Genomic DNA, 23,935 nt, shown 5'->3' with positions numbered 1-23,935 from the left:
TAGGAGGCTAAGCAGCTTAAGGCTCCTCTCCAAATGACAGAGTCCTCAAGGGAATATCAGAAGGAGGGAGAACAGCACTTTCTCATCTACAGGAACCATATCCGAGAAAAGCTAGGTTCTCTCAGTGAGGGTTTCACTGGTGCAAAAGCAGCAGACCAGAAGGCAACGTTATGAAACTGCTTGACAGTCTGTGAACTGTCAAAAACTGAACTGTCAACCACAACAGGAGCGTGAGGACATACAGCACTGGTGTATAAGTAGCATACCAGAAGGCAACGTCATGTAACTGTATGACAGTCTGTGAGTTGGCAACAACCAAAGTTGTGTGGGGAAGCCTCAACTCCTGACTGACTAGTTTGCTGCTGGCGAGTGGCGGTAACCACAGTGTGTTGCGGAGGCTGACACACCGTGTCAAAACACGGCAGCTTGTGGTAGCTCACGCACGGCAACGGAGTGCTCTGTGTGTGGGAGTCATCATACATCTGGCAGGGTTGACTGGGCATGGGTGGAGGAGCTCTCACAACAAGAGTGTGAGAGCAGGAAGCCATGCCGGGCGCACAACCGTGGGAGGTGTAGGCCCACGGGTGCATCGTCAACCTTCTCCGCAGTCGGAGTGTGGGAGCTGGCAACAACAAAAGCAGAGTGCTGGTGCGTGGGAGGGCTGCGGTGGGTTGAGGAGCATGCGGTATGGTATGCGGAGCATGCTGTAAGGTATGCGGCTCATGCTGCATGGTATGCGGAGCATGCTGTAAGGTATGCAGAGCATGCTGCATGGGCTGCGGAGAATGCCGCATAGTGCTGGAACTCGGCAGCTCTACAGAACCTTCCCACTGCTGATGCGGTAGCTCACGCATGTTAGCAGATGGTGCAGCAAGAACATGCGTCTGGCAGGGTGGACTGCGCATCGGTGGTGGAGCTCTCACAGGTGGAGGGTGGGAGCAGGCAGCCGCAGTATCTGCTGAGCGCACAACCTCGGCGGGTTGTAGGTTAACAGGTGCATTGTCAACCTTCCAGCACGATACTCCTGCATGAAGGAGCAAGCTGAGACTGTATAGTCTGCAGCATGGACCACTAGGGTCTATGAAAGACAACAACAAACGGAGCTACTGTCCGTTGTGACTGAGGGTCTAAAACAGCTGGTGCGGCAACAGACGGAGTTACTGCCTGTTGCGGTACCACCTTGCCTCTCTTGGGAGGTGTGCAGTTGTCGTACTGCAGCGAGTCCGAACTGACCCAGTGGCTACACCTAGGCCGTTGGACTTGCGCGGAAGGGACCGACTTGCACTTAAAAGCTGTAAGATTTGGTCCATGGTTTCTGCGAGAAACCTCTTCCGCAGACGAGGAATAAATGGGCTCTCTCGTCTTTGTGTGGGTGGGGTGATCACGTCGGCAACGTGTGTAGATACACCCGAAACCACGGAGGGAAACGTCTGTTCGTCGATCAAGGCCTGTGGAATCCATAAGTCCTTCGACATTACTTCTCCCCTGGGCTTGGGAGCTTGTAAGAGGTATCGGACTAGGTGAACAACTGGCACGAACAGACGAACCCTCGAACGCAACACTGTAACACTTTGCGCATATCACTTTATCACTTTTGATTTTCTGTTTGCACTTATTTCACTGAACTCGAAACTTTAAGTGGTTTGTACCTGAAACACGCAATCCTATCCTTCATTAAAAGGTAGTAATTGCGAAAACAGTATTACAATGTAACAGAAAAACATAATGAAAGATAAAGAATTCAGTGGCTGGAAAAGAGACTAAACACTAGATCAAATAAACTACGTTTAAAATCTCTCACCGCATAAAGCCTGGGAACAAGAATAAAACCCTAGAAACATTTTACCTTCTTCCCCTATAGCGACTAGGGAGAAGAGCAAAAAACGAGAACAACGTTACCCGCTTGAACGAAACGTTTATCCTCCTCTCTCTCCCTCCGTCTCTATCTCTCTCTCTCTCTCTCTTGACTTAGAACCTGAGAGATGAGCCCAATTATATATATCGTTAAAACATATTATTTGTTAAAGGAAAAAAAACTGAAAGGTTTCCCAAATAAAAAGTTCCTTTATTAAAATTAAAACCATTTAAGCTAAGAAAGAATGAACGAAACGCTAGAATCGGTTTACTCTTACTGCAACGTGAAACCGTGAAATACTCTCTCTCTATCGTAACGATAGAGCGCAAGTTGAACGTTCTGAACGTCAACAACTGCGGAGACTAAACAAAACGTTAGTTCAACTTTGAAAACAGTACGAGACTATCAAAGAAATTCTTTCAAAAACATTAAAATTAAAATAGCATAAATTCTTAACAGGAAAAACGATATGACGGGCTCAATGTTAATTAACTTCGGTTCCAAGTAAGGACCGCCTACTATCAGGAAAGGTCGCATATAAACAAACATAAAAATAAATTTTTATAAGTTTATAATAAATGGAAAGTTAATCGAAGAGGCCTATAAATGGCGGAGAGATATAAAATAAATCTATAACTTTGTTAAGCAAAATTACCAAAACCTAAACACACTTCCATCTAAGGGAAGGGTGTAAAAAGTGAAAGAGAGTCTATACTCTCTTCGACACCAACACTTCCGTCTAAGGGAAGGGTCGGCCATTTAAAAGTGAAAGAGAGTCCATACTCTCTTCGTCACCATAATAAAATCTATCCAAAACGAGTTCAAGTTTTGAAATGAAGATAAAACCCCTGCATAGCGAAAGCTCAAAACTGGAATAGTGTACTTCACCAAAAAGTTGTGAAAACAAATCCAGTTAGGGACGGCGTATTAGTAGGTCTTGCCGGAGGCACGACAGAGGAAAAATTGAGTTCTTGTTGACAAGAAGTACTTGAGTACCTACTCACAGATGGCGCTGTTGTGTACACCCCCACCTGTATAGCGATCGCTGGCGTATCCCGACCGTAGATTTCTGTCGGGCAACAGAGTTGACAGCTACATGATCATCGGGTAAGATTAATATTGAAAAATATTAATTTGTACCTCAGACGGAACTAGTAACAGACTTAGGTTGTAGAGAGAAAAAATTACTTGTAAATGGAGGGTGGGTAAGAGTATGAGAATGAGAGCTAAAGGTTACAAAGACTGTACTGTGACAGCCTGAAAAGTAACTACTACCCAATCTGTCAAATTCTGTTCAAGCTCTTTCGTTGACTTTGTTTTCCTCTCTCTTTCTCATATCTCTATTTCTCAAGAAAGAGAACATCATTTGCTCTGAAAAACCTTGACATTCCTCACACCTACAACCTAATTGGCTTTTCCTACCTGTAAAAACTCCACACTTAACAGTGGAAGTCATACTTGACACTATATATGCATGTCATATAAAGACTTGAATATTAAACTTAGAATATGAGAACATCTTAAAAACAAACAATAAATAATTACGACCAACGATACCATGCGTTGATTCAGTATCTAGTAATTCTAAACTGTCTGGAGCTCTTACGAAGTGTTACCAAGACATCTATAGAAATCAAGCATTGGGTACTTTTTTAAAATCCTAATTAGGAAACATTTGGCAGAGAGGAATTGTAACGCTCTGGAGGGCTTGAATGAAACCCAGAATAAAGTTTCTTTTCTGTTATCTGTTGACAAGATTGCACTTGGAAGCATATAGCACAGAATCATTTAAAGAATAAGTTTTTACTTAAAATACCACAAACAATATCAGGAAGGGCTAAACACACCTTAATGCATGAATTTGAAACAGTTGAAAACTTCATTATCACAAGAGGGCTGCCTGTAAGTGCTATTACATGATACATCTTTTAGATCAGATGTATTTAAAAAAATATTAAACCAAATAAAAAAAAAATTGCTTATATCTTATTAATGTGACCTGGAATAAAGATTTCAAAGCAAGCACATTTTACGACAAAATTTTATGTTATGAGTGAGTAAAATAAATAATTATAATACAGTATTATAAATACTGTAATCACATGTCACAGTACATTTGAATTAGGAAGAATTTGGGGTCCATCATTATCACAAATTCTAGAGAAAATTCCAAAGTGCCACACTTATGCTAAGATGTATCAGTATCCCTTTCCTCTTCATCATCAAAATAACCTTTTTTTGCTTCTTCTCTTGCCTGTAATACTTCATCTAAGTAATTCTCACCAAACTTTATCTCCAGAATGTCGATGCTAAACTGTCCCAGCCGATGAAAAAACTGACATACCTGTCCACATGATTTAGTAAATGTCACTCCTTCCAGATTTAGATTTGGCGGATTTTCTAATGTGAGGTGACCTGGAATGCGCTCAATTCTATGGAGACTTACGTTTTCTGGTTTTGCATCAATAAGTTCATCAGTAAGACTAGCAGGAAGGCAAATGATCACGTCAGCTTTTGTTGTTGAATTGGCCCTGGCTTCCAAATACACCGATCCTGTGAAATCATATAAAAATTCCACAGGTTTTGATCCTCCGGCATCATATGTAAATACCGATTTCGCCCTACGATACCGACGGCCATCCTCAGTTGTAGCTACAACTTTCATTCTTCTCATTAAAAGAAATGTTGGTGGACTATACATATTAGAAAAGATAACATGCACATTATTTTCTGGAGGTCGTTGTCCAATGTGCTCATAAACACTAATCATGGTTTTTGTTACACCTCCTTGATGAAGGAATCCAAAAATGACAACACAGAAAATATTCCAAACGTGCCACATGAAAAATGGTACATTACCAGTATACTTCCTTCTAGTTTTAGAATACAACTGAATGTTATCAGAGTGAAGAATGACCAGAGGAAGCAAAGTTGGAAGAAGGAAACGGGGTTCTTGATGTGGGAAGGTTGAAAGAAAGATCACAGGCATAATGAAACTTATCAAGAGCATGGTTGCCATACTATAAACTTTGGGTTTCCTTATTATGTCATTTGAAATCAAACTGGCCATATACTTAGACACAGTCCACAAACCAAAGATGCCCAAAACACCATGAAGTATTGGAATATTAACTGCTAAGTGCAAATAATATGGGTGCATGCCATGATCCATGAGGTTAGCTGTCTTGGAATTATATAGGAAAAAGTTTATTGGGGTTACAATAAAAGAATGAGCTGTCACATTCCAATACACAAGCTCTTCCAAGGACAATGACTCATAATAAAAGGAATCTGCTAATACACATATCACAAAAGTTGCAAAAACACCTGGTAGAAGGCTGAGGCATCTTGTGTGGAAATAAGAAAAATCTAGCTGTTTTGTAACAACCCCTCTCTGCAGCCAGTACGAAACGGGTACAAACGAGTATATCAAAAACGTTGGACGAACAAAGGTACCGTAAGTTACAACAACTGATATGATGGCACTATCTACATAATTGTACGCCGGCAATTTGCTTTTCATACGAACAAATTTTACCTTGTCTTTCAGGCTATCAGATGTCTCGTATAGATCTTGCAGTATATTTTCTTTCTTGATGATTTTGGTACTGTCAACTAACGATTCGCAAACACGCCATAGCAGAATGGCCATGAGGATAAGTTCAATTGTATTTGAAAATGTTCTTGTGGCATAAACAAGCATAATGTATGAACTTGCAAAAATCTCCACACAACTCCATGGTCTAAGATAGCACATGCAGGCAATTCTGTAGATACAAAAGTCGGCTACAAAAGACAACAGCGTCATAAAAACTCTAGGAGCTATCAGCAAGACCTGAGGTGTTAAAAGCTCTACCCCAAAATAAGAGCTGACAAAAGGAGCCAAGTACCGTAAAATGATGTAAGGCAGAGACACGACTGCAGAAAAGGTTATTGAGCGAATGGGGGCTGACGTTAGGAATTCCCATGGTTTTGGAGCTTCAATATCCAGAATGTCACCTGGAATATACAGAAACAGCATGTAAACTCCAGGTACAACGGTGCAGCAACAAATCATATAACGAAACAATGAAAAAATTATTTTAAAACAGAATCGAATCATAGATACAAATCACTAAATTAATAAGCCTTTAGATTACCTAATTTAGGTATAAACAAGCAAGGGAGATCATGCTACAAGAAAAATGAATTTTCCCTCACAGTGACTGGTATGAGCATTCTGTCATCAGTTAAATCTTGTAATGTTTCTGTTGCTAGCATATTAAGAGAATGTAAAGGAGACTTTTGATAGATATATGGTCTGAATCCATAGAGCATCCATTTTCATGCTCCTGAGATACAAGCCGCTTGATTTTATAAACTGGAGAGAACGTGCCAAATCATTAGTTAAAATTTCCAAAGTTAGAAAATATATGTACCTCGCAAATGGAACTGATACCATTGACATCTGCTAAAGCTCTTACATCTTGATCATGTCTGTCAAAAAGACAAGTACTGTATAAAACAAGAAGAATAAGATATGGAGTTTTATTAATAAAAATTATCATTTTATTATCTATCATTTTATTATCTATCATTGGCCTCTGCTTTTTGACATCTAACAATAAAGATTTTAAATAATTTTCTATCTCTCTCATTAGAATTACATTCTTCCCTAGCATGTCATGGTTTGGGACTCCATCTGTGAAAATCAATGGTGAACAATATGGTTTGCTGATACTTCATATTTGGAAGCTGAATTCGAACCTAAAGAACCTTTTGACTTTACTAATTAGTGGGGAAGCAGGTGGGAATTAGGAGAACCCCATGTTAGTATTAAAATAATAAATCATAAAATCAAATTTCAATTCCTTTCAATGAATCTTACCTGGGTTTCACTTCTGCTGAATCCCAAAACCAATCTGAAAATCACCTTTAAACCTAAAAAATGTCTATGGATTCATAGAATAAAAAAAAGTTGCTTATCTAACCTAAATTGAAAGGAAACCCATCCTTTGCTCTCTCAATAGAACAGCAGTGAGAACAAATCAAAACAATCCCCATGAAGAGAGAAAAAAAAAAACTCAAACTAATTTTTAGCTAATATAGTACCAAGCTACCCACTATAGGACCCAATGCTCCACAATCTTAATAAGAAAACCATACTTTCTTCAGGTAGTATTCAGCAAACACTGGTATACCAATGAACTGCAGCCAATAAAATTTCCATAAAACATTCATACCCAAGCAGCAGCACTCTTAATATCACAAATTTTAAAATTAATTTGTGTTTTACCTAGCTATACAAAACCCAAGTCATTTATGTGAGGAATATGGTTCAGCTCGAAAGCTGGATCACCGCTGAATTGTTTCATAAGCAGTTAAGCAACAGGTGAGAGCAAGCCCTAGCCCCTCTAACTTTACAGTCTCTTTACTTATGACCTTTCAGCTCAGGACTGAGAAAGATGGTTGATGAGAGAAATATAATATAAAGGACTCAGGTTTGTATAGCTAGGAAAAATAGAAATTACTTTAAAAGTGTGATTTGTTCCTATGAAGATACAAATCATCGTCCCGTATCTAGGGAGGCTCACTGCTTGGTGGGTTGGAAGTCCCTTTAGAACCAAACAGGTACTGTAAGTTCTTTTTCCTCCTTGGGAATGTTAATATACCTTACCCCATATGGGAGTGAAGGAGATGACTTCAGCAACCTCCTATCTATCTACCATTATTATCATTATCATTATTAATTGCTAAGCTACAACCCTAGTTGGAAAAGCAGGATGCTATAAGCCTAGAGGCCCCAACAGGGAAAATAGCCCAGTGAGGAAAGGAAAAAAGGAAACAAGGAAAAATAAAATATTTTAAGAACAGTACATACATACATATACCAAAGGCACTTCCCCCAATTTTGGGGGGTAGCCGACATCAACAAGAAACAAAACAAAAAAGGGGACCTCTACTCTCTACGTTCCTCCAGCCTAACCAGGGACTCAGCCGAGTTCAGCTGGTACTGCTAGGGTGCCACAGCCCAACCTCCCACATTTCCACCACAGATGAAGCTTCATACTGCTAAGTCCCCTACTGCTGCTACCTCCGCGGTCATCTAAGGCACCGGAGGAAGCAGCAGGGCCTACCGGAACTGCGTCACAATCGCTCGCCATTCATTCCTATTTCTAGCACGCTCTCTTGCCTCTCTCACATCTATCCTCCTATCACCCAGAGCTTTCTTCACACCATCCATCCACCCAAACCTTGGCCTTCCTCTTGTACTTCTCCCATCAACTCTTGCATTCATCACCTTCTTTAGCAGACAGCCATTTTCTATTCTCTCAACATGGCCAAACCACCTCAACACATTCATATCCACTCTAGCCGCTAACTCATTTCTTACACCCGTTCTCTCCCTCACCACTTCGTTCCTAACCCTATCTACTCGAGATACACCAGCCATACTCCTCAGACACTTCATCTCAAACACATTCAATTTCTGTCTCTCCATCACTTTCATTCCCCACAACTCCAATCCATACATCACAGTTGGTACAATCACTTTCTCATATAGAACTCTCTTTACATTCATGCCCAACCCTCTATTTTTTACTACTCCCTTAACTGCCCCCAACACTTTGCAACCTTCATTGACTCTGACGTACATCTGCTTCCACTCCACCATTTGCTGCAACAACAGACCCCAAGTACTTAAACTGATCCACCTCCTCAAGTAACTCTCCATTCAACATGACATTCAACCTTGCACCACCTTCCCTTCTCGTACATCTCATAACCTTTAAGAACAGTAACAACATTAAAATAAATATTCCCTATATAAACTATAAATACTTTAACAAAACAAGAGGAAGAGAAACCAGATAGAACAGTGTGCCCAAGTGTACCCTCAAGCAAGAGAACTCTAACCCAAGACAGTGGAAGACCATGGTACAGAGGCTATTGCACTACCCAAGACTAGAGAACAATGGTTTGATTTTGGAGTGTCCTTCTAGAAGAGCTGCTTACCATAGCTAAAGAGTCTCTTCTACCCTTACCAAGAGGAAAGTAACCCCTGAACAATTACAGTACAGCAGTTAACCAATTGGGTGAAGAAGAACTGTTTGATAATCTCAGTGTTGCCAGGTGTATGAAGACCGAGGAGAATCTGTTAAGAATAGGCCAAACTATTCGGTGTATGTGTAGGCAAAGGGAAGGAACCATGACCAGAGAGAAAGATCCAATGTAGTACTGTCTGACCAGTCAAAGGACCCAATAACTCTCTAGCGATAGTATCTCAACGGGCAGCTGGTGCCCTGGCCAACCTACTAGGGCCTAGTCTGTGCAAAATCATTAGGCAAAATCATTAGAACATGATCAAAGGAGGGATTCATTTTCCCTGCGGGGATCACAATTCGGTATAATATACCTGGCATATGATGACCAAAGGGATAATATATATTCCACCATCCTCCCATTCGTCTGGGGAGACTGAAAGAGAACTTCTCTTGGCTCTAAAGAAAGGAACTCTGAAATGTAGTAACGCTTTAACCGCTTCATCTCTAACATAGAGGTAGCAAGAATGGAAGAGAAGAGCCAGTTATTCTGCCTCCAATCCAGACTTACATTTACGCATTACCATAGACAAGATGCTTACCAACCATCCTGTTCGGGATCAGGGCTAGCTACACCACTACTTGAACAACCACCACAAGACAAAAAGCAAAAGCGTCAAGAAGCTTGTGGGTACTGTACTTCTATAGGATAAAGGCTGTGAAGATAGTCGGGTGCATATACACCCCAACCTGCACATCCTAGTCGACTGCATGATTCCTCGCCTAACCATTTTATCAATTAAGGTAGCAGCGACAGTTTTGCATATTAGAACTTTGACTGAGGCCTTCTCAAAGGCTCAGAAGAAGTACCAAGAGCAGTAAGAGTGTTAGAAGCACTATTGAACATAGGCAACTCCTATTAGAAGGCAGGGTCTATATCCTTCCGTCAGAAAACCATGCTCAAATCTGAGACTTAGCCTTGATAGCTGCTACTGTTAGGAGCTTCTCCCAGCCAGGAAGAAGTTAAACTTGGCGATCTGATCTAGAGATGATGATTCTACTTTAGAAGAATCCCTTCTATTCCTTCAGGACCTTGACAAGACAGAATGGTAAACCATTTGGTATGAGGCTGTCTGGGAGCCAACTGAACCAATCTGAGTCCCAGTATAATCCCACACGTTAGACAAGCCAACAGACCAGGGATGAACATAGACAGGGCGTAACCATCCAAGTGATCCAATGGGTTTTAGAAGGTGACTTAAAACACAGACCATGGGGTTGGACAGGAAGGGGGAGGAAATACCCGGGGTGCTCCCTGTCTAACTGTATGGTGATCAGGTCGATCCCCGGACAACCATCCCACCAGAAGCCTCTCCATTATGCCAGAATGTAGGGATCACTGACCAAACAGTCTTCTCTTGGTGAATAAGTGTGCCTGCTAGCCCATTCCTTTGCCTGGAAGGTGACTGGCTGATAATTCCTCAGCATAAAATGCCATGCCAAAATAGACCTACTTCACCACCTCATAGAGATATATGTAAGCCAGTATGGTGGTGGTGTTACAACAATAATCAGATGTCTCCTCAACAATCTTAGAAGGCTGCTAGCTATTATTGTCCACACCACTAAGATGACCCTGTCATGCAGGCATGTGCCCCTCCCTTCCTTCGATACATCTAAGCACAGTTGCATGTCAGGAGGTGAAGAGGCAAATGGGACTCTCCTTTGAGGGTTTTGTGTTAGCCAGCATGTGAGTTTGACCCAAGCCTACAATCCCATTGGCACAAGGAGAGAAGTCAATCCCTGGAGGATAACCAGTGTTTCTTTCCCTTCCTCTGCTGCCCCACTGCCTGGAAGAATACACGTAAAGTAACTCAAAAAAGCTGCACGTCTCAGTTCCTTCCGGGAAGTTGTGGATGGTCCTGCCAGGGACTAACTAAGATCAAGAGGCATTCCTTGTGAACCAAGCACCGAGGAGTTCTGAAGTAACCAAGACATTTCTAAGTAAACTTGACAGGCAACACCTGGATTGGACCAGGATTTTGAAAGACACCTAAGTAGTGCCCAAAGACTGAAGGCAGATCCCCGGAATACTTTCTCTGATCATTGCACCCTCGAAAGTGTGCATGGATGTAAGTCAGAAGTACTGATCTGGGATAGTCTGTATCCTTCAACATCAGTCCAAGGCCTAGTGCCTAGACGGAGCAGAAGGATAGCCACAGACCCATGCCTCACAGGGAGAATATCCCTCTAGCCCTATCTCTTGCTTTTCTAATGTACGCCCGCATACAAAGAAGATTCCACATGGTGCCATCAGCTTAACTTACTCTACCAAAGTATCAGGACTTGCAGGAGGAGCATGAGTCAAACGTCCCGGCACAAGAAGAAATAATCAATGCCGAAGGACCTTCATCAACCACAGGGAAACAAGTGTCCAGGGACATAACTCCTGGCCAGCCCTCTGGTTACTGGGTAGCCGAGATACCCGATCCACAACACCAGGGTTGGGTCTGCAGTGGGGGGACGCGACACAGGGTCATGGCCCAACCACATGCATTGGTCCCAAGACAACACAAACTCGTACCCCACTACCATACTTCCACCAAGGTAGCCAAGGGGATATGACATGGCTTCATGGCCCTGCACCACGTATCAGCCACAGAGGGCCAAAACACGGAGCTGACACGAAAGTCAGGCTCCATAACCTGGGGCTTGGGGACACTGCTACATCCACGTTTATCAGCCTCAGGAATCCAACATTGAGTCCAAACAACATGTACAACCCAGACAGCAAGGTAGTAAAGGGGACCCAGGCCCTGACCCAGGGGGGACAAGGTGTGGAACCATGACATGGGGCTATTGCTCTGTATTTTGGCTACCCACGGGGTGCCCTAAACACAAGGCCAACACAGACAACCCAGCCACCCGGGTCCGAGCCACAGCCCTGGAACCAAGACCCAGGGTCACGCCTTGGTACAGCGCATCGACTGTCAATCCCACCTGGTTACAGAAGCAACCGTAGACCAGACCCCTGCTAAGGCATAGAGCCGTAACACTGGGTTACAGCCCAGGCCTGTGTATCAGCCCTGTGGGTCCAAAACACCGGGCCAACGTCTGACATAGCAGGGATCATTACCACTGTCCGCACCGTCCTATTTCCTCAAAAAAGGGAATGTCACCCAAGTCTCACTTGGCTGCTGAGGTGGTCTGGGACTCGAGCCCTGTCCCTCATGGGACCGATGATTGAAGCCATGACACAGGTTTAGAGCACTGGGCTCACGCAACAGCTGCAGAGCGGAGTGGAAACGTAGGGCCACAGCGCATGATCCGCTTTGCTACCGAGGTAGCATGTATAGGCTACATGGGGCCTAAACATGGAGCTGTACTGTCCAGATTGGCTACTAGGGTAGTTGGGAACACAATTCCAGCCTCATGGGGCAGAGGCTCAGGCCGTGACACAAGGTAATGGCCCCAGTCCCGCGCATTGGCCCAGAAGGACTAAAACACAGGGCTTTAGCTCCCTACCTGGTGCCGCCCATCCCTCTTAAGAAAAGTGGTGTCGAATGGAGCCCTTTCCTACGACTATGGCTGAGAGGCCCTCCTCCACTTCTTCCTCTAAGTCAAGAGCCAAAGAGGACAACGAGGAAGAGGAATCAAAAGGAAAAATGCATGCACATATCTTTCCAACCTTCCCTCAGGCTTTATAAGCAGAGGATAAGAAGTCTGAGAAACCCACACAGCAAAATTTCCCTAAGGGAAGGACCACAGGAGTTGCACAAACAGGAACCACAGCACTGGGGAACTGTCAGGGGGATGGAAGTTACACTTAGAGAGGAGTGAAAGCTCCCTAACCCCCAGGCACAGAGGTTGGGGGGAAACACATAGGTTAGGGGGGGCAGGAATGACCAGATCAGGGAGATCCATGGGAAACGCCCCCACACCACTAGGGGAAACCTGTGCCAACATCACTGGGATATTGTCACGTCCTTCACCACAGGTGTCACCAAGGAGACGCTGGCACTGGGGAGCCTATCTGAAAGACCTGAGGAGGCCAAAATGCCCTTAGGTCACACTTCCAATGGGGTATGGCACACATAGGAGAAACCACACATGCCACCAGAACATGAAAACTCACTGACGTTGGTCCGAGGGCTTCTAGCCACACACTCCCTGGGGATAAGCACGGGAAGTATGTAAGCACAGGAGCAGCGAAAGCTGATATACCCAACAAGTGGGAGGAGAAAGCAAAGCACCCTTCCTCCCCCTCAAAGCATACATCTGGCATAGCAAGAAGGCCCCAACCTACATTTGGCATATGAAGATGATTGAAAACAATCATGCCCCTAGCAAAAGTAGAGAGAGGGTGTGGATTTAAAGTAAGCTTAACAAAAAACATTGGATATAAAGTCCATCCCCACAATCAACAGCCAGTATTCACTTCCTGAAAAAAAAATGAGAAGTTTGCTTGAGGGCTCCTCGGTATGTCCATACTCGAGGCAACCAAAAAGATAAGTGAAGAGACTTTGACAAGTACGGGGGCAAGTCTCTTTGTCTTCACTCTCACTTGTCGCTTAACTGATCGTTAAACGATTCAATGGGTGCATTATGTTTGCGCTGAAAAATAACGTCTCTGCTTGGTGTTTGCCAGCCGGGGGTTCGAGTCCCACTCAGACTCGTTAGTTCCTTTAATGTCTGCAACGTTACCATTCTTGTGAGCTAAGGATGGGGGATTTGGGGGAGCCTATAGGTCTATCTGTTGAGTCATCAGCAGCCACTGCCTGGACCTCCTTGGTCCTAGCTTGGGTGGAGAGGAGGCTTGGGCGCTGATCATATAATATATGGTCACTCTCTAGGGCACTGTCCTGCTTGCTAGGGCAATGTCACTGTCCCTTGCCTCTGCCATTCATGAGCGACCTTTAAACCTTTAAAGGGCGATGGTTTTTATCCACGTAGGAACAAATCATGAATTCTAACTTTCAAGTCCTGCATACAGCTTGTATCCAACTTGTCATACTTTGGCCAATAAACCTTAAATAAGGAAGAAAATGGCACTCGTGTTTGGAACTTTCTTCCTGATGCAATACGACAAATTTTTTAAATACTTATTATTTTTCTTGACTATACAAATCTTAGCCCTTTAGTTATAGAACATGGATAATAACAAAGGCTAGAATACGTCAACTAAAACTTTTAATGTCCTGTTAACAGCGAGGAGGCAACCGCCGCCCCCCTGTAGCTCACTGTAATTTTACTTGGATTGTAGCCAGGACTTACATTGGGGGATGGTCATGGCAGGAAGAAAGTTTGAGTAAAGGACTCAGGTTTGTGCAGTCAGGAAAAATAAAAATTATTTTTAAAATGTGTAATTTGCTCCAACACAACTACAAAGCAATGTCCTTTATATATAAAAGACTTATCCTCAGGCAGAAGGAAGTCCACTTCCAACTGGCTAGAAAACTAACCCATGAGTGATAAAGACTTAGCATTGCATAAGTCTGTATTCTTGCACCTCATGATCTACAGCAGTATCACCGTCCGAGCAACCAAGGGTAGTTTTGAGCTAATGAAGGAACACTGTGTTGCAAAATAAGCCTGAAGTTGAGGACAATGTCATGGTCCATTAATAAATAAAAGGTTTGCTTGCCCAAAAAACATTCCCTCTCATAAAGGAATGTGGGAAAAGACTCAAAAGTGAAATACTTGTGAGTCACATTCCGCAGGTAATAGGCAGTGAAGGTGGTCTGCCGTCTCCTGAACCCTGCCCTGAGAACCTGCACCACAGAGAAGTTTTTCTTGAAGGCTAGGGAAGCAGCAATGTCTATAATGTGAGCCTTCACTTGAGGTCTTTCAAGTGAGGAAGATTCCGAGAAACAGGAAATTACTTCTCTGATCCAAAATGAAATAGTATTTTAGCAATCTTCCTCTTCACTCTTCCTGTGCTGATGAAAAAATTTTGCAGGTGGGGCCTGAACGGCTTAGTATGCTTTAGGTAGCACCTCAGTGTGCTAACCGGATTCAGTAGGAGTTCATCAGGATCTTCGGTTACCCCACAAAAGCATTGAAGTCTAAAAAGATAAAAACTTTGGGTGTGATGTTGACAGATTTTGTGTCTTGGCTACAAAATCAGGGACGAAGCCCACATTTATTCCTTTGAATAAGTGACATCAAACAAAAGCCAGTGAAGCTCAATCGCATGCTTGGAAGAAGATTAAGTGAGGAGAAACACTATCTTCAGGGTCAGGTCCCTATCCAAAGCATCTTAAAGGTTCAATGGAGCCTTCTTTAAGAAGGCTAGAGCCTTGACCTTGTTCCAAGGAGCAGGGATAACCTCGACTGAAAGACAGGACCGCCCAAAGCTTTGTATGAGGAACAAGATTTTCTCCCAAGAAGAAAGGTCTAATCCATCAAGTCTTAAAGGCTTGGCTCAAGTCTGAGGAAGTACAAGAAGTCTGTGATCACTGGAAGGGAGGCCTGAAGCAGAGAGATACTCCTCCCACGAATGCACAGGAGACGAAGGCCTACAAAGCAAAGGCGAGGAGCATCTGGAGCAAAGTGGTAAGGAGTGTTTTGAGTGAAAAGGTGAAGGGAGGCTGGATTTCAAAGGGAAGTGTCTGTGCCGAATGCTACATGGAGTCTTGTGATCCTCCAGGTGCGCCATCGGCGCACCTGGGGGCAATCTGAAATGCTTCCATGAGGAGCGAGGGGAAGCAGCAGAGCATCTGACTGATCATCTCTGAGGTGGCGAAGATGAGGCAGGTTTATTAGAGGGGGAAAACCTCACTCTTTTAAAGGAACATCGATCTTCCACAGGCGAGCGCACTTTGCATGAAGGGCAAGGAGAAGCGTCTAAAGGAATCGTCCAACAAAGCAAAAGGTCAGGCAAGCAAAGGTCTGGCCAAGGGTTCAGCCAGGGAAGGTCTACTTCAACGAAAGATCTGTGGAGGCGTCAGCTGCACAAGGGGAAGCCTAATGAGGAGGAACCCTGATGCATCCACTTGAAGGTGATGTTTCTCTTCCAGGAACCGTTGAAGTCTATCCACCAAAAAGGAGCCACCAATACCCAGGGAAGGCCACAGTAAGCGAAAGGCATCAACTCTCTGAAAAGAAGGAAGAGTAGATAAATATCTAACATGAGTAGACCCCTGGCCCTGACCAAATGATAAAGGTCCATCACTCTTTCTTAAACTTCGAGGAAGATCCTGAAGGGAAAGAATTCCTTTTGGCATTCTTCCTCTTGCTGAACAGCACCCTCTGGGAGGATGGCCACTCACTACATGGAGAGGCTTCCAAACATAAATTCCTCTGCATGACCGCATAACCTGTGAGGTTCATCATGCCTAGCATAACCGGTGAGGATCAACCTCAATACTGTTCATTAATAGGATGCAAGTATATGGTGGCACAGCTGGACATGTCCGCATGATAATACACATGCACACAAGCTGGAAAGATAAAAGAAAAAATTAATTTAAAATTTAAAGAAGAAGAGCAGAAACTGGCAAAAAAAAATTCCAGACAGAGAGCAAGTTCACTTTTTGATGGCTGAAATCCAAGTGAAGTTATTGGGTAATTACCAGCCGGTTGTTTACACCTCGTTAAAAGCTTTAATTGCAGTATTCCAGCCCTCGTTGTTATGCCTCTCCTGTAAGTAAAGGACAATGGTTTGTATTTGTGTTGGAACAACTGCCCTGTCTAGATTAACCTTTAGCACCCTAACTGAACATAGAAACCTATACTGTATTCTAAATTCTTAATTCCAGATGTAACAACGGAATATGAAAAAGAAATGAGGTAAACATTTACTGTAGTTTTGAAATCATTCTTGGCCCTGAAACTTGGCAAAAGAGATAAAACCATCTTATCAATCATAAAACCCATACTCTTGGAAAGGGCCTGTAATTCACCAATACTATTTGCTGATACCAGCAAAGAATATTTATAACATATCATAGAATCGGGTCTACTAAGCTTCATAGGGGAGGGGGAGATGAGAGAAAAGGAGTGAGGTAGTAAATTTTCTTGATAGAGGTTGGGAAGCTGGTGACTTCAGTGATCAAAGCATGATGCTACAATGTAAGATTCATTTAAATAATAGATCCTCTAAGCTTTACATACCTGCCATAACTTGCACACTTTGATGAAATTCATCTGGATGTATGTATCCTGTCTGAACACTGGCCAAATAAAGACGTGCGATTGCTAACAGCCACCAAAACAAAGAACTATCTGAAACTCTGAAAAAACAACAAGTTATGAATAAATAATACCTATTTATACAAAAAAAAGGAATAATCTTAAGCAAGGTTCCTTGTGTTCATAAATAACCAAGTACAGTGATGTACGCAATTCAAATGATAATATATGGGGATGATAATGCAGCTAATATGACAAATTTGAAAATGATTTGAATTTTTCCTAACTATACAAACCATGAACTCTTTAGCTCTCATCAGAGGCCAAGCGGAGAAGGAAAACCATCTTAGGCATCCAGTCGCAATCTGATGACTGACGCAATGGCTCGTATGGTGCTCTTTTCAGGGCTCGTAGTACACAAAGTATGTTCTAAGGTGGTGGTCTGACTTTCAGCTGAGGGCAGCTACGCTTGAAACTCTGTATGAGGAGAGACGGTTCCGTCAAATATGAAATGTTAACTCCGTTCAGTCTAATGATGAGGATAAAGGTAGGTAGTAACCTTTTTCCTCACAGATGTATAACAAGAACTCCGCTATCACTGGGATAGTGGCATCGAGAGGAGTGATACCCCTTCCACGACACCAACCACAAAAGACTGACCAATTCGCCTGTTAGACAGCAGAAGATGACTCCTGGAGGTATCCAGCCACCCTTTCCACCACTGTCTGAGAGAAGCCTCTCTTCAACAGGAGATACTGGATAAGCTCCAAACATGAAGACATAGGAAAGCCACTGCCTTATAGAAAATCTTTACGTGCAGTTACATGTATTTGAGTAGATCAGGAATTGAAGGGACCTCCCTCGGTACTTCTGTGAGATGTCGAAGGTCTGGAAAACCATTCAGCATGTTGCCATATCAGAGCTAGGAGAATTATTGAAAAATCTTGCGATCCCCTAACTTTGTTTAGAAACCTCGTTACTGGGCAGAAGGTGGGGGGTACCACATACGTGTCTAGATTGTCCCACTGATGTTGGAAGGCATTCTGCCAAAATGCCAGGGGATCTGCTACTGGCTATAGTACACCAAAAGCTTCTGATTGAGAGAAGTCGTAAACAGATCTATCGCCGGCAAACCCCACAAAATGACAAATTCGAAGATAATTTGTATTTTTCCTAACCATATAAACCTTGGCTATTTACATTGGGTTTACCTTTTAGCGCAGCTGAAATGACGAGCCAATAGTTTTAACGAGGGTTAATTACCCCCGCGCTAGTAAGCGGGGGGGTGGGGAAGGGTAGCTTGCTACCCCTCCCCCCCACACACCGGTGACTTGCTTCACTTCACTTAGAGATAGGACTTGACTTGGGGGTCAGGGATGGCGGGCACATATGTGTAAATAGCTATGGTTTGTATGGTTACGAAAAATACAAATTATCTTCGAATTTGTCATTTGTTCCGTAACCGAAATACAAACCACGCTATTTACATTGGGTGACTTACCCCTTAGGAAGGGTGGAAAGTCCCCAGCCTTACTGACTTCGGCTTGCCCGGGGGCTCGATCCCTCAGTGAGCAGCACTAGAGAAAGGGAGCCCCCGTACCTCACAAGTTCCTAGCATCGCTAGGAACGAGTGGCCTACATAAGCAGTGTGTGGAGGAGAGTGTGACTCGTCCTATGAAGTTGATCTTGAGACCTTCAGATAGGAATTCTAAGATAGGACGTTCCCAATACCACCTCGTCAGGGTATGGGAGACACAACAGTATTAAGCTTAATACTAGGAGCACAAAGAAGCATGGGTTACCTGCAGAGGTCGAGGTCAGCTATGCGAGGACCAGGATGCTGCTTCCCCAAGAGAGGGGAGAATGAAGAAAGAAGTAAGGGTCAGACATACTCTTTCATTCACGCAGACTAAGACCGGGTAACAACGCCCTTAACCTACTGCTACTTGTCCAAAAAGGAGCCTGAGGTTAGACCAGCTGTTGTGCAGCCACCACAGGGCCGATAGAAAACGTATCGAGGCTCCTGTGGGTCACGTCTTGCAGGTAGTGGGCTGTGAAGGTCGTCTGACACTTCCAGACCCCAGCTTGAAGTACCTGCGTCACAGAGAAGTTTCTCTTGAAGGCCAGGGATGTAGCAATACCGCTGACATCGTGGGCCCAAGGGCGACGTGACGGAGGAGGGTCAGGATTCAAGGCATGGTGGATAACCCTTCGAATCATAGCTGAGATGGTGTTCCTGGTGACCCTCCTCTTAGTCCTGCCTGTGCTCACAAACAAAGCTCGCACTTGAGGACAGACTGCAGCCGTTCTCTTCAAGTAGAGCCTCAGACACCTCACTGGACATAGTAGCAGCTGGTCTGGGTCGCCTGTTACAAAACGGAGACTCGCGAACCTGAAAGAGTCGAAGCGAGGATCCGGCACTCCAGGATTCTGAGTCTTGGCAACAAACTCAGGGACGAACCTGAACGTTACCTCCCCCTATCCCCTTGAATAGGCGATGTCGTACGAGAGACCATGAAGTTCACTAACCCGCTTGGCCGAAGCCAAAGCGAGTAGGAAAGCCGTCTTCCAAGACGGGTGGCGATCGGAGGCCTGGCGTAATGGTTCGAAGGGAGGTCTCTTAAGAGACCTGAGGACTTGAACCCCGTTCCAAGGAGGAGGTCTCACTTCCGACTAGGGGCAAGTAAGCTCATAGCTGTGTATGAGTAAAGAGAGTTCTAGCGATGAAGAAATATCCACGCCCTTCAGTCTGAAGGCCAAGCTTAAGGCTGAGCGATAGCCTTTCACTGCCGAGACAGAAAGGCGCATTTCTTCCCGCAGATAAACGAGGAAGTCCGCTATTGCTGGAATAGTGGCATCGAGTGGAGAGATACCCCTTCCACGACACCAACCACAAAAGACTGTCCATTTTGCTTGGTAGACTCCCTCAGAGGACCTTCGTAGGTGCCGAGACATTCTCTCCGCAACCTGTTGCGAAAAGCCTCTCTCCGCGAGGAGACGCTGGATAGTCTCCAGGCGTGAAGCCGAAGCGAGGCTACGGCCCTGTGAGGGACGCCGGAGTGGAGTTGTCTGAGAAGCTCGTGTCGTGGAGGAAGCTCCCTCGGGAGCTCCGTCAGGAGCTGCAGAAGGTCCGGAAACCATTCCGCGTGATGCCATAGCAGAGCTACCAGAGTCATCGAACAGTTGACCGATAGTCTGGTCCTGTTGAGCACCCTTCTCATCAGACAGAACGGTGGGAAGGCGTACACGTTGATGTTGTCCCACCGTTGCTGGAAAGCATCTTGCCAGAGTGCCTTGGGGTCCGGGACTGGGGAGCAGTACAGGGGCACCTTGAAGTTCAAAGCTGTCACGAACAAGTCCACAGTCGGGGAACCCCACAAAGTCAGGACTTTGTTGGCTATCTGAGGATCCAAAGACCACTCGGTACTCACTATCTGCGAGGCCCTGCTCAGACTGTCGGCGAGCACATTCCTCTTTCCAGCAATGAAGCGAGCTGATAGTGTTATCGAGTGGATTTCGGTCCACCTCAGAGTCTCTACTGCAAGATGGGATAGCTGCTGCGAAAAAGTGCCTCCCTACTTGTTGATATAAGCCACTACCGTGGTGTTGTCGCTCATCACCACCACGGAGTGACCCGCCAGGGACCGTTGGAACTGCTGAAGAGCCAGAAAGACGGCCTTCAATTCTAGCAGGTTGATGTGTAGGCACTTTTCTGATTCTGACCAAAGGTCTGAGGCCCTCTGGTTCAGAACGTGCGCCCCCCACCCTTCTTTTGACGCGTGCGAAAACAGAGTCAATTCCGGGGGGAGGACGAGAAGACTCACTCCCTTCCGCAGGTTCTCGTCGACCAGCCACCATCGCAAGTCCGTCTGTTCCAGAGACTCCATTGGGATCAGAATGTCCGGGGAATCGGATCCTTAATTCCACCGGGACTTGAGGCGCCATTGAAGGGATCTCATCCTGAGGCGGCTGTTTGGAACCAGACGAGCCAGGGAGGATAGGTGACCTAAGAGACGCAACCACGACTGGGCGGGGAGTTCTTCTCGCCTGAGGAAGGGTTCCGCCACCCTCCTCAGCCTTGCTATCCGGTCATCTGATGGAAAGGCTTTGTGGAGATTGGTGTCTATTAGCATGCCTAGATAAACCAGTCGTTGGGACGGCTGCAGAGAGGACTTCTCGACGTTTACCACGATCCCCAGATCCTGGCAAAGATCCAGAAGCCTGTCTCGGTGCCGAAGAAGGGTCGACTCCGAGTCTGCTAGGATCAGCCAATCGTCCAGATAACGAAAGAGACGAATGCCGTTCCTGTGCGCCCAAGATGAAATCAGGGTGAACACTCTGGTGAACACCTGAGGAGCTGTGGAGAGACCGAAACACAACACCTTGAACTGGTAGATCTTGTCGTCTAGGCAGAATCTCAGGTACTTCCTGGAAGACGGATGGATTGGGATCTGGAAGTACGCGTCCTTTAGATCCAGTGTGCACATGAAGTCTTGTGGTCTCACCGCAAGTCTGACCGCATCTGCTGTCTCCATGCTGAACCGGGTTTGCTTGACAAACCCGTTCAGAGCTGAGAGGTCGATGACAGGTCTCCAGCCTCCAGTAGCCTTCTTTACAAGAAAGAGTCGACTGAAGAAGCCTGGGGAGCCGTCAACGACCTCCTGGAGAGCACCCTTCTCGAGCATGGTCTCGACTTCAGCCTGAAGGGCCAGGCCCTTTGCCGATCCCGTGGCATAGAAGCTCAACGACACTGGATTTGCTGTCAGGGGAGGTTGGGATGTTGTGAACGGGACTCGAGGGCCTTGGCCGATCACTGAGACCGTCCAAGCATCGGCCCCGTGTTGCTGCCACCTGCGGACGTAACGCTGAAGGCATCCCCCCACAGGTGGACACGCAGGGGGACTGCCACCCCTAGGGCTTGCGGCCGCAGCCGCCACCCCTAGGAGTCTTGCCTCCCCTGGAGGACTTACCGCCCCTCTTGACCATGGCTGGAAAGGGCTGGGGCTTAGACACCACCTTCTTAACTGCCGGTGCCTGCTTTGGAGCCTTACGAGGCTGCTGCTGCTGTTGCGGCGGAGCTGGAGGCTTATAGGGCCGATCTGTAAGGGCCCTATGGAGGAGGGAGTCCGTGCTGGATTTCCTCCACCTCTCAGCCGTTCGCTCCATGTCTTGAGGCTCAAACAGGTTCTCCCCCAGAAGGGAACCATGTCGGAGCCTACACACATCCACGGCGGGGACCTTTAGATGGAATCTCTCGGACACAGAATCGCGACGCTTCAACACCGAGTTGGCCCACAGGGTGGTAACCTGGTGCGCCAAAAACTCGATAGAGCGGGTGCCCGAGAACAAGAAGGTCTCCAGGGCCTTCCTATTGGTCTCCTTGGACAAGTCCTCCGAGTGCAATAGGATGCTCAGAGATTCTAGCCAAAAGTCCAGCCACGAAGTGGCCTGCATGGCACACTTAGCGATCTTCTCGTGGCTAAGGATCTCTGCCGCCGAGAATGACACCTGCCGGGCAGAGAGCTTCTCAAGGGGAACTCCCTTTGCCAGCTCCTCCACAGAGTGATGGAGAGGAAGAGCGAGGCTGGACTCACCCAGAATCTCGAAATACCTCCTCTGCTGAAGACGAGGAGGGATGAGTTTGTTCCCGGCAGAGGAACGACTGGAGGAGGCAAGAATCGCGAGCTGAGCGTTGGCCCTAGCTCTGGCACTCTTCAGACCCCGAGACCAGGGCAGAGCCACACTGGACTTAGGGGCCTTCCGAACGTCAAACACTTCATCTAAGATAGTGTCCTTGCCTTCACGGGGGGCGATGACGGGATCCATAAGCCCGTTAAGTTGCCTTATCAGGCTTAGGACCTGCCAGAAGGAGTGTTCGGATTCCTGCTGATCTCCTCCTTGCGGGCTGGCAGCTAAGTCTCCTGTCCCAGGGATCTCTTCCTGGGGTGAAGCGTGGACGTTCCCCCGGGGAGCCGTGGGTTCCTGGCGAATCCTCGAAGATGATTTCGGGAAGGTCTTGTAGTCCTTGGATTCCCTCCTGGGAGGGATACAGCATCCCAACAAAGAGGTTCGAGGAGCCCCTTCCTCACGAGACGATTCTCCTCCATGAAGCGAAGTCTCCCCCCTTGGTGCCGAAGGGAAGACTACCGCTCCACTGGACTCACCCGAGGACGGAAAGGCCTCATCCACGGGAGAAGGAGAAAGCACTCGAGCAGGAGAAGGGGGCTTCGCGACAGACCTCTTGGGAACCAACTTCGCCCTGGGGGAAGTCACCACGAAGTCCACTCCTCTCTTTCTCTTCAGCGTAGGAGAGACAGCCGTTGGTTTGTTACCCTGGTCGACGAGTGCTGGCTTCATAACCCTCACTAACGCCCGCGCCAGAGGACCAAACCAAGTCTGTTGCTCCAAGGACACAGAGTCCGAAATCCTCGCTAAAGGGAAAGGGATCGGGTGATCCTTTGGAATGGACACCACAGTACCTGCCTGATAAGAAGGTGGGGAAGAATGATGCACTAACCTCTCCTCAGTATCATCCTTGTCCTGCACTACAATCCTGCGTTTGGGTGGAGGCGATCCCGAGCGTTGTCTAGGCATACGCGTTCCTGCTGCTACCACCGGCTGCGAAATTCGCCGCGAACGATGGTCGCGCGAGAGCGAACGATCGCACGGGCGCGCAGGTGGATAATCGCAGGCGAGCGGTCGCGCAGGCGAGCGGTCGCACAGGCGAGTGGGCGCGAGGGTGTACAGGTGAATGAGCGCGTGTCCGAGTCGGGGAACGAAAGCGTTGGCGCGATGGCGAGGAAACGCGCTGCCGCGTGGGCGAGGAAGATCGCTGGCGATGTAGATCAACAGGCGATCGGTGGTGAGCTGGCGAGCGCTGACGCGCAGGTGGGCGATGGCGCGTTGTCGCATGGTAATGCGTTGG

The 23,935-nt window shown here is 46.1% G+C and overlaps 1 protein-coding gene across 1 annotated transcript in view; it reads right to left on the bottom strand.

Moving 5' to 3' along the window:
- Positions 1-2,984: 2,984 nt before the first annotated feature.
- Positions 2,985-23,935, bottom strand: part of PIG-Z (phosphatidylinositol glycan anchor biosynthesis class Z) — a 71,612-nt gene continuing 50,661 nt past the window's right edge. Inside the window, exons 2-3 of the mRNA XM_068354135.1 lie at positions 16,993-17,111; positions 2,985-5,854 (exon numbers count right to left, since the gene is read on the bottom strand). Of these exons, the coding sequence (XP_068210236.1) occupies positions 4,044-5,854; positions 16,993-17,111 (1,930 nt within the window). The 3' untranslated portion in view covers positions 2,985-4,043. The remainder of the gene's footprint in view (positions 5,855-16,992; positions 17,112-23,935) is intronic.

Source organism: Palaemon carinicauda, chromosome 30, assembly GCF_036898095.1.
Source record: "Palaemon carinicauda isolate YSFRI2023 chromosome 30, ASM3689809v2, whole genome shotgun sequence".
NCBI lineage: Eukaryota > Metazoa > Arthropoda > Malacostraca > Decapoda > Palaemonidae > Palaemon > Palaemon carinicauda.
This window is presented reverse-complemented; position numbering and strand designations above follow the sequence as displayed.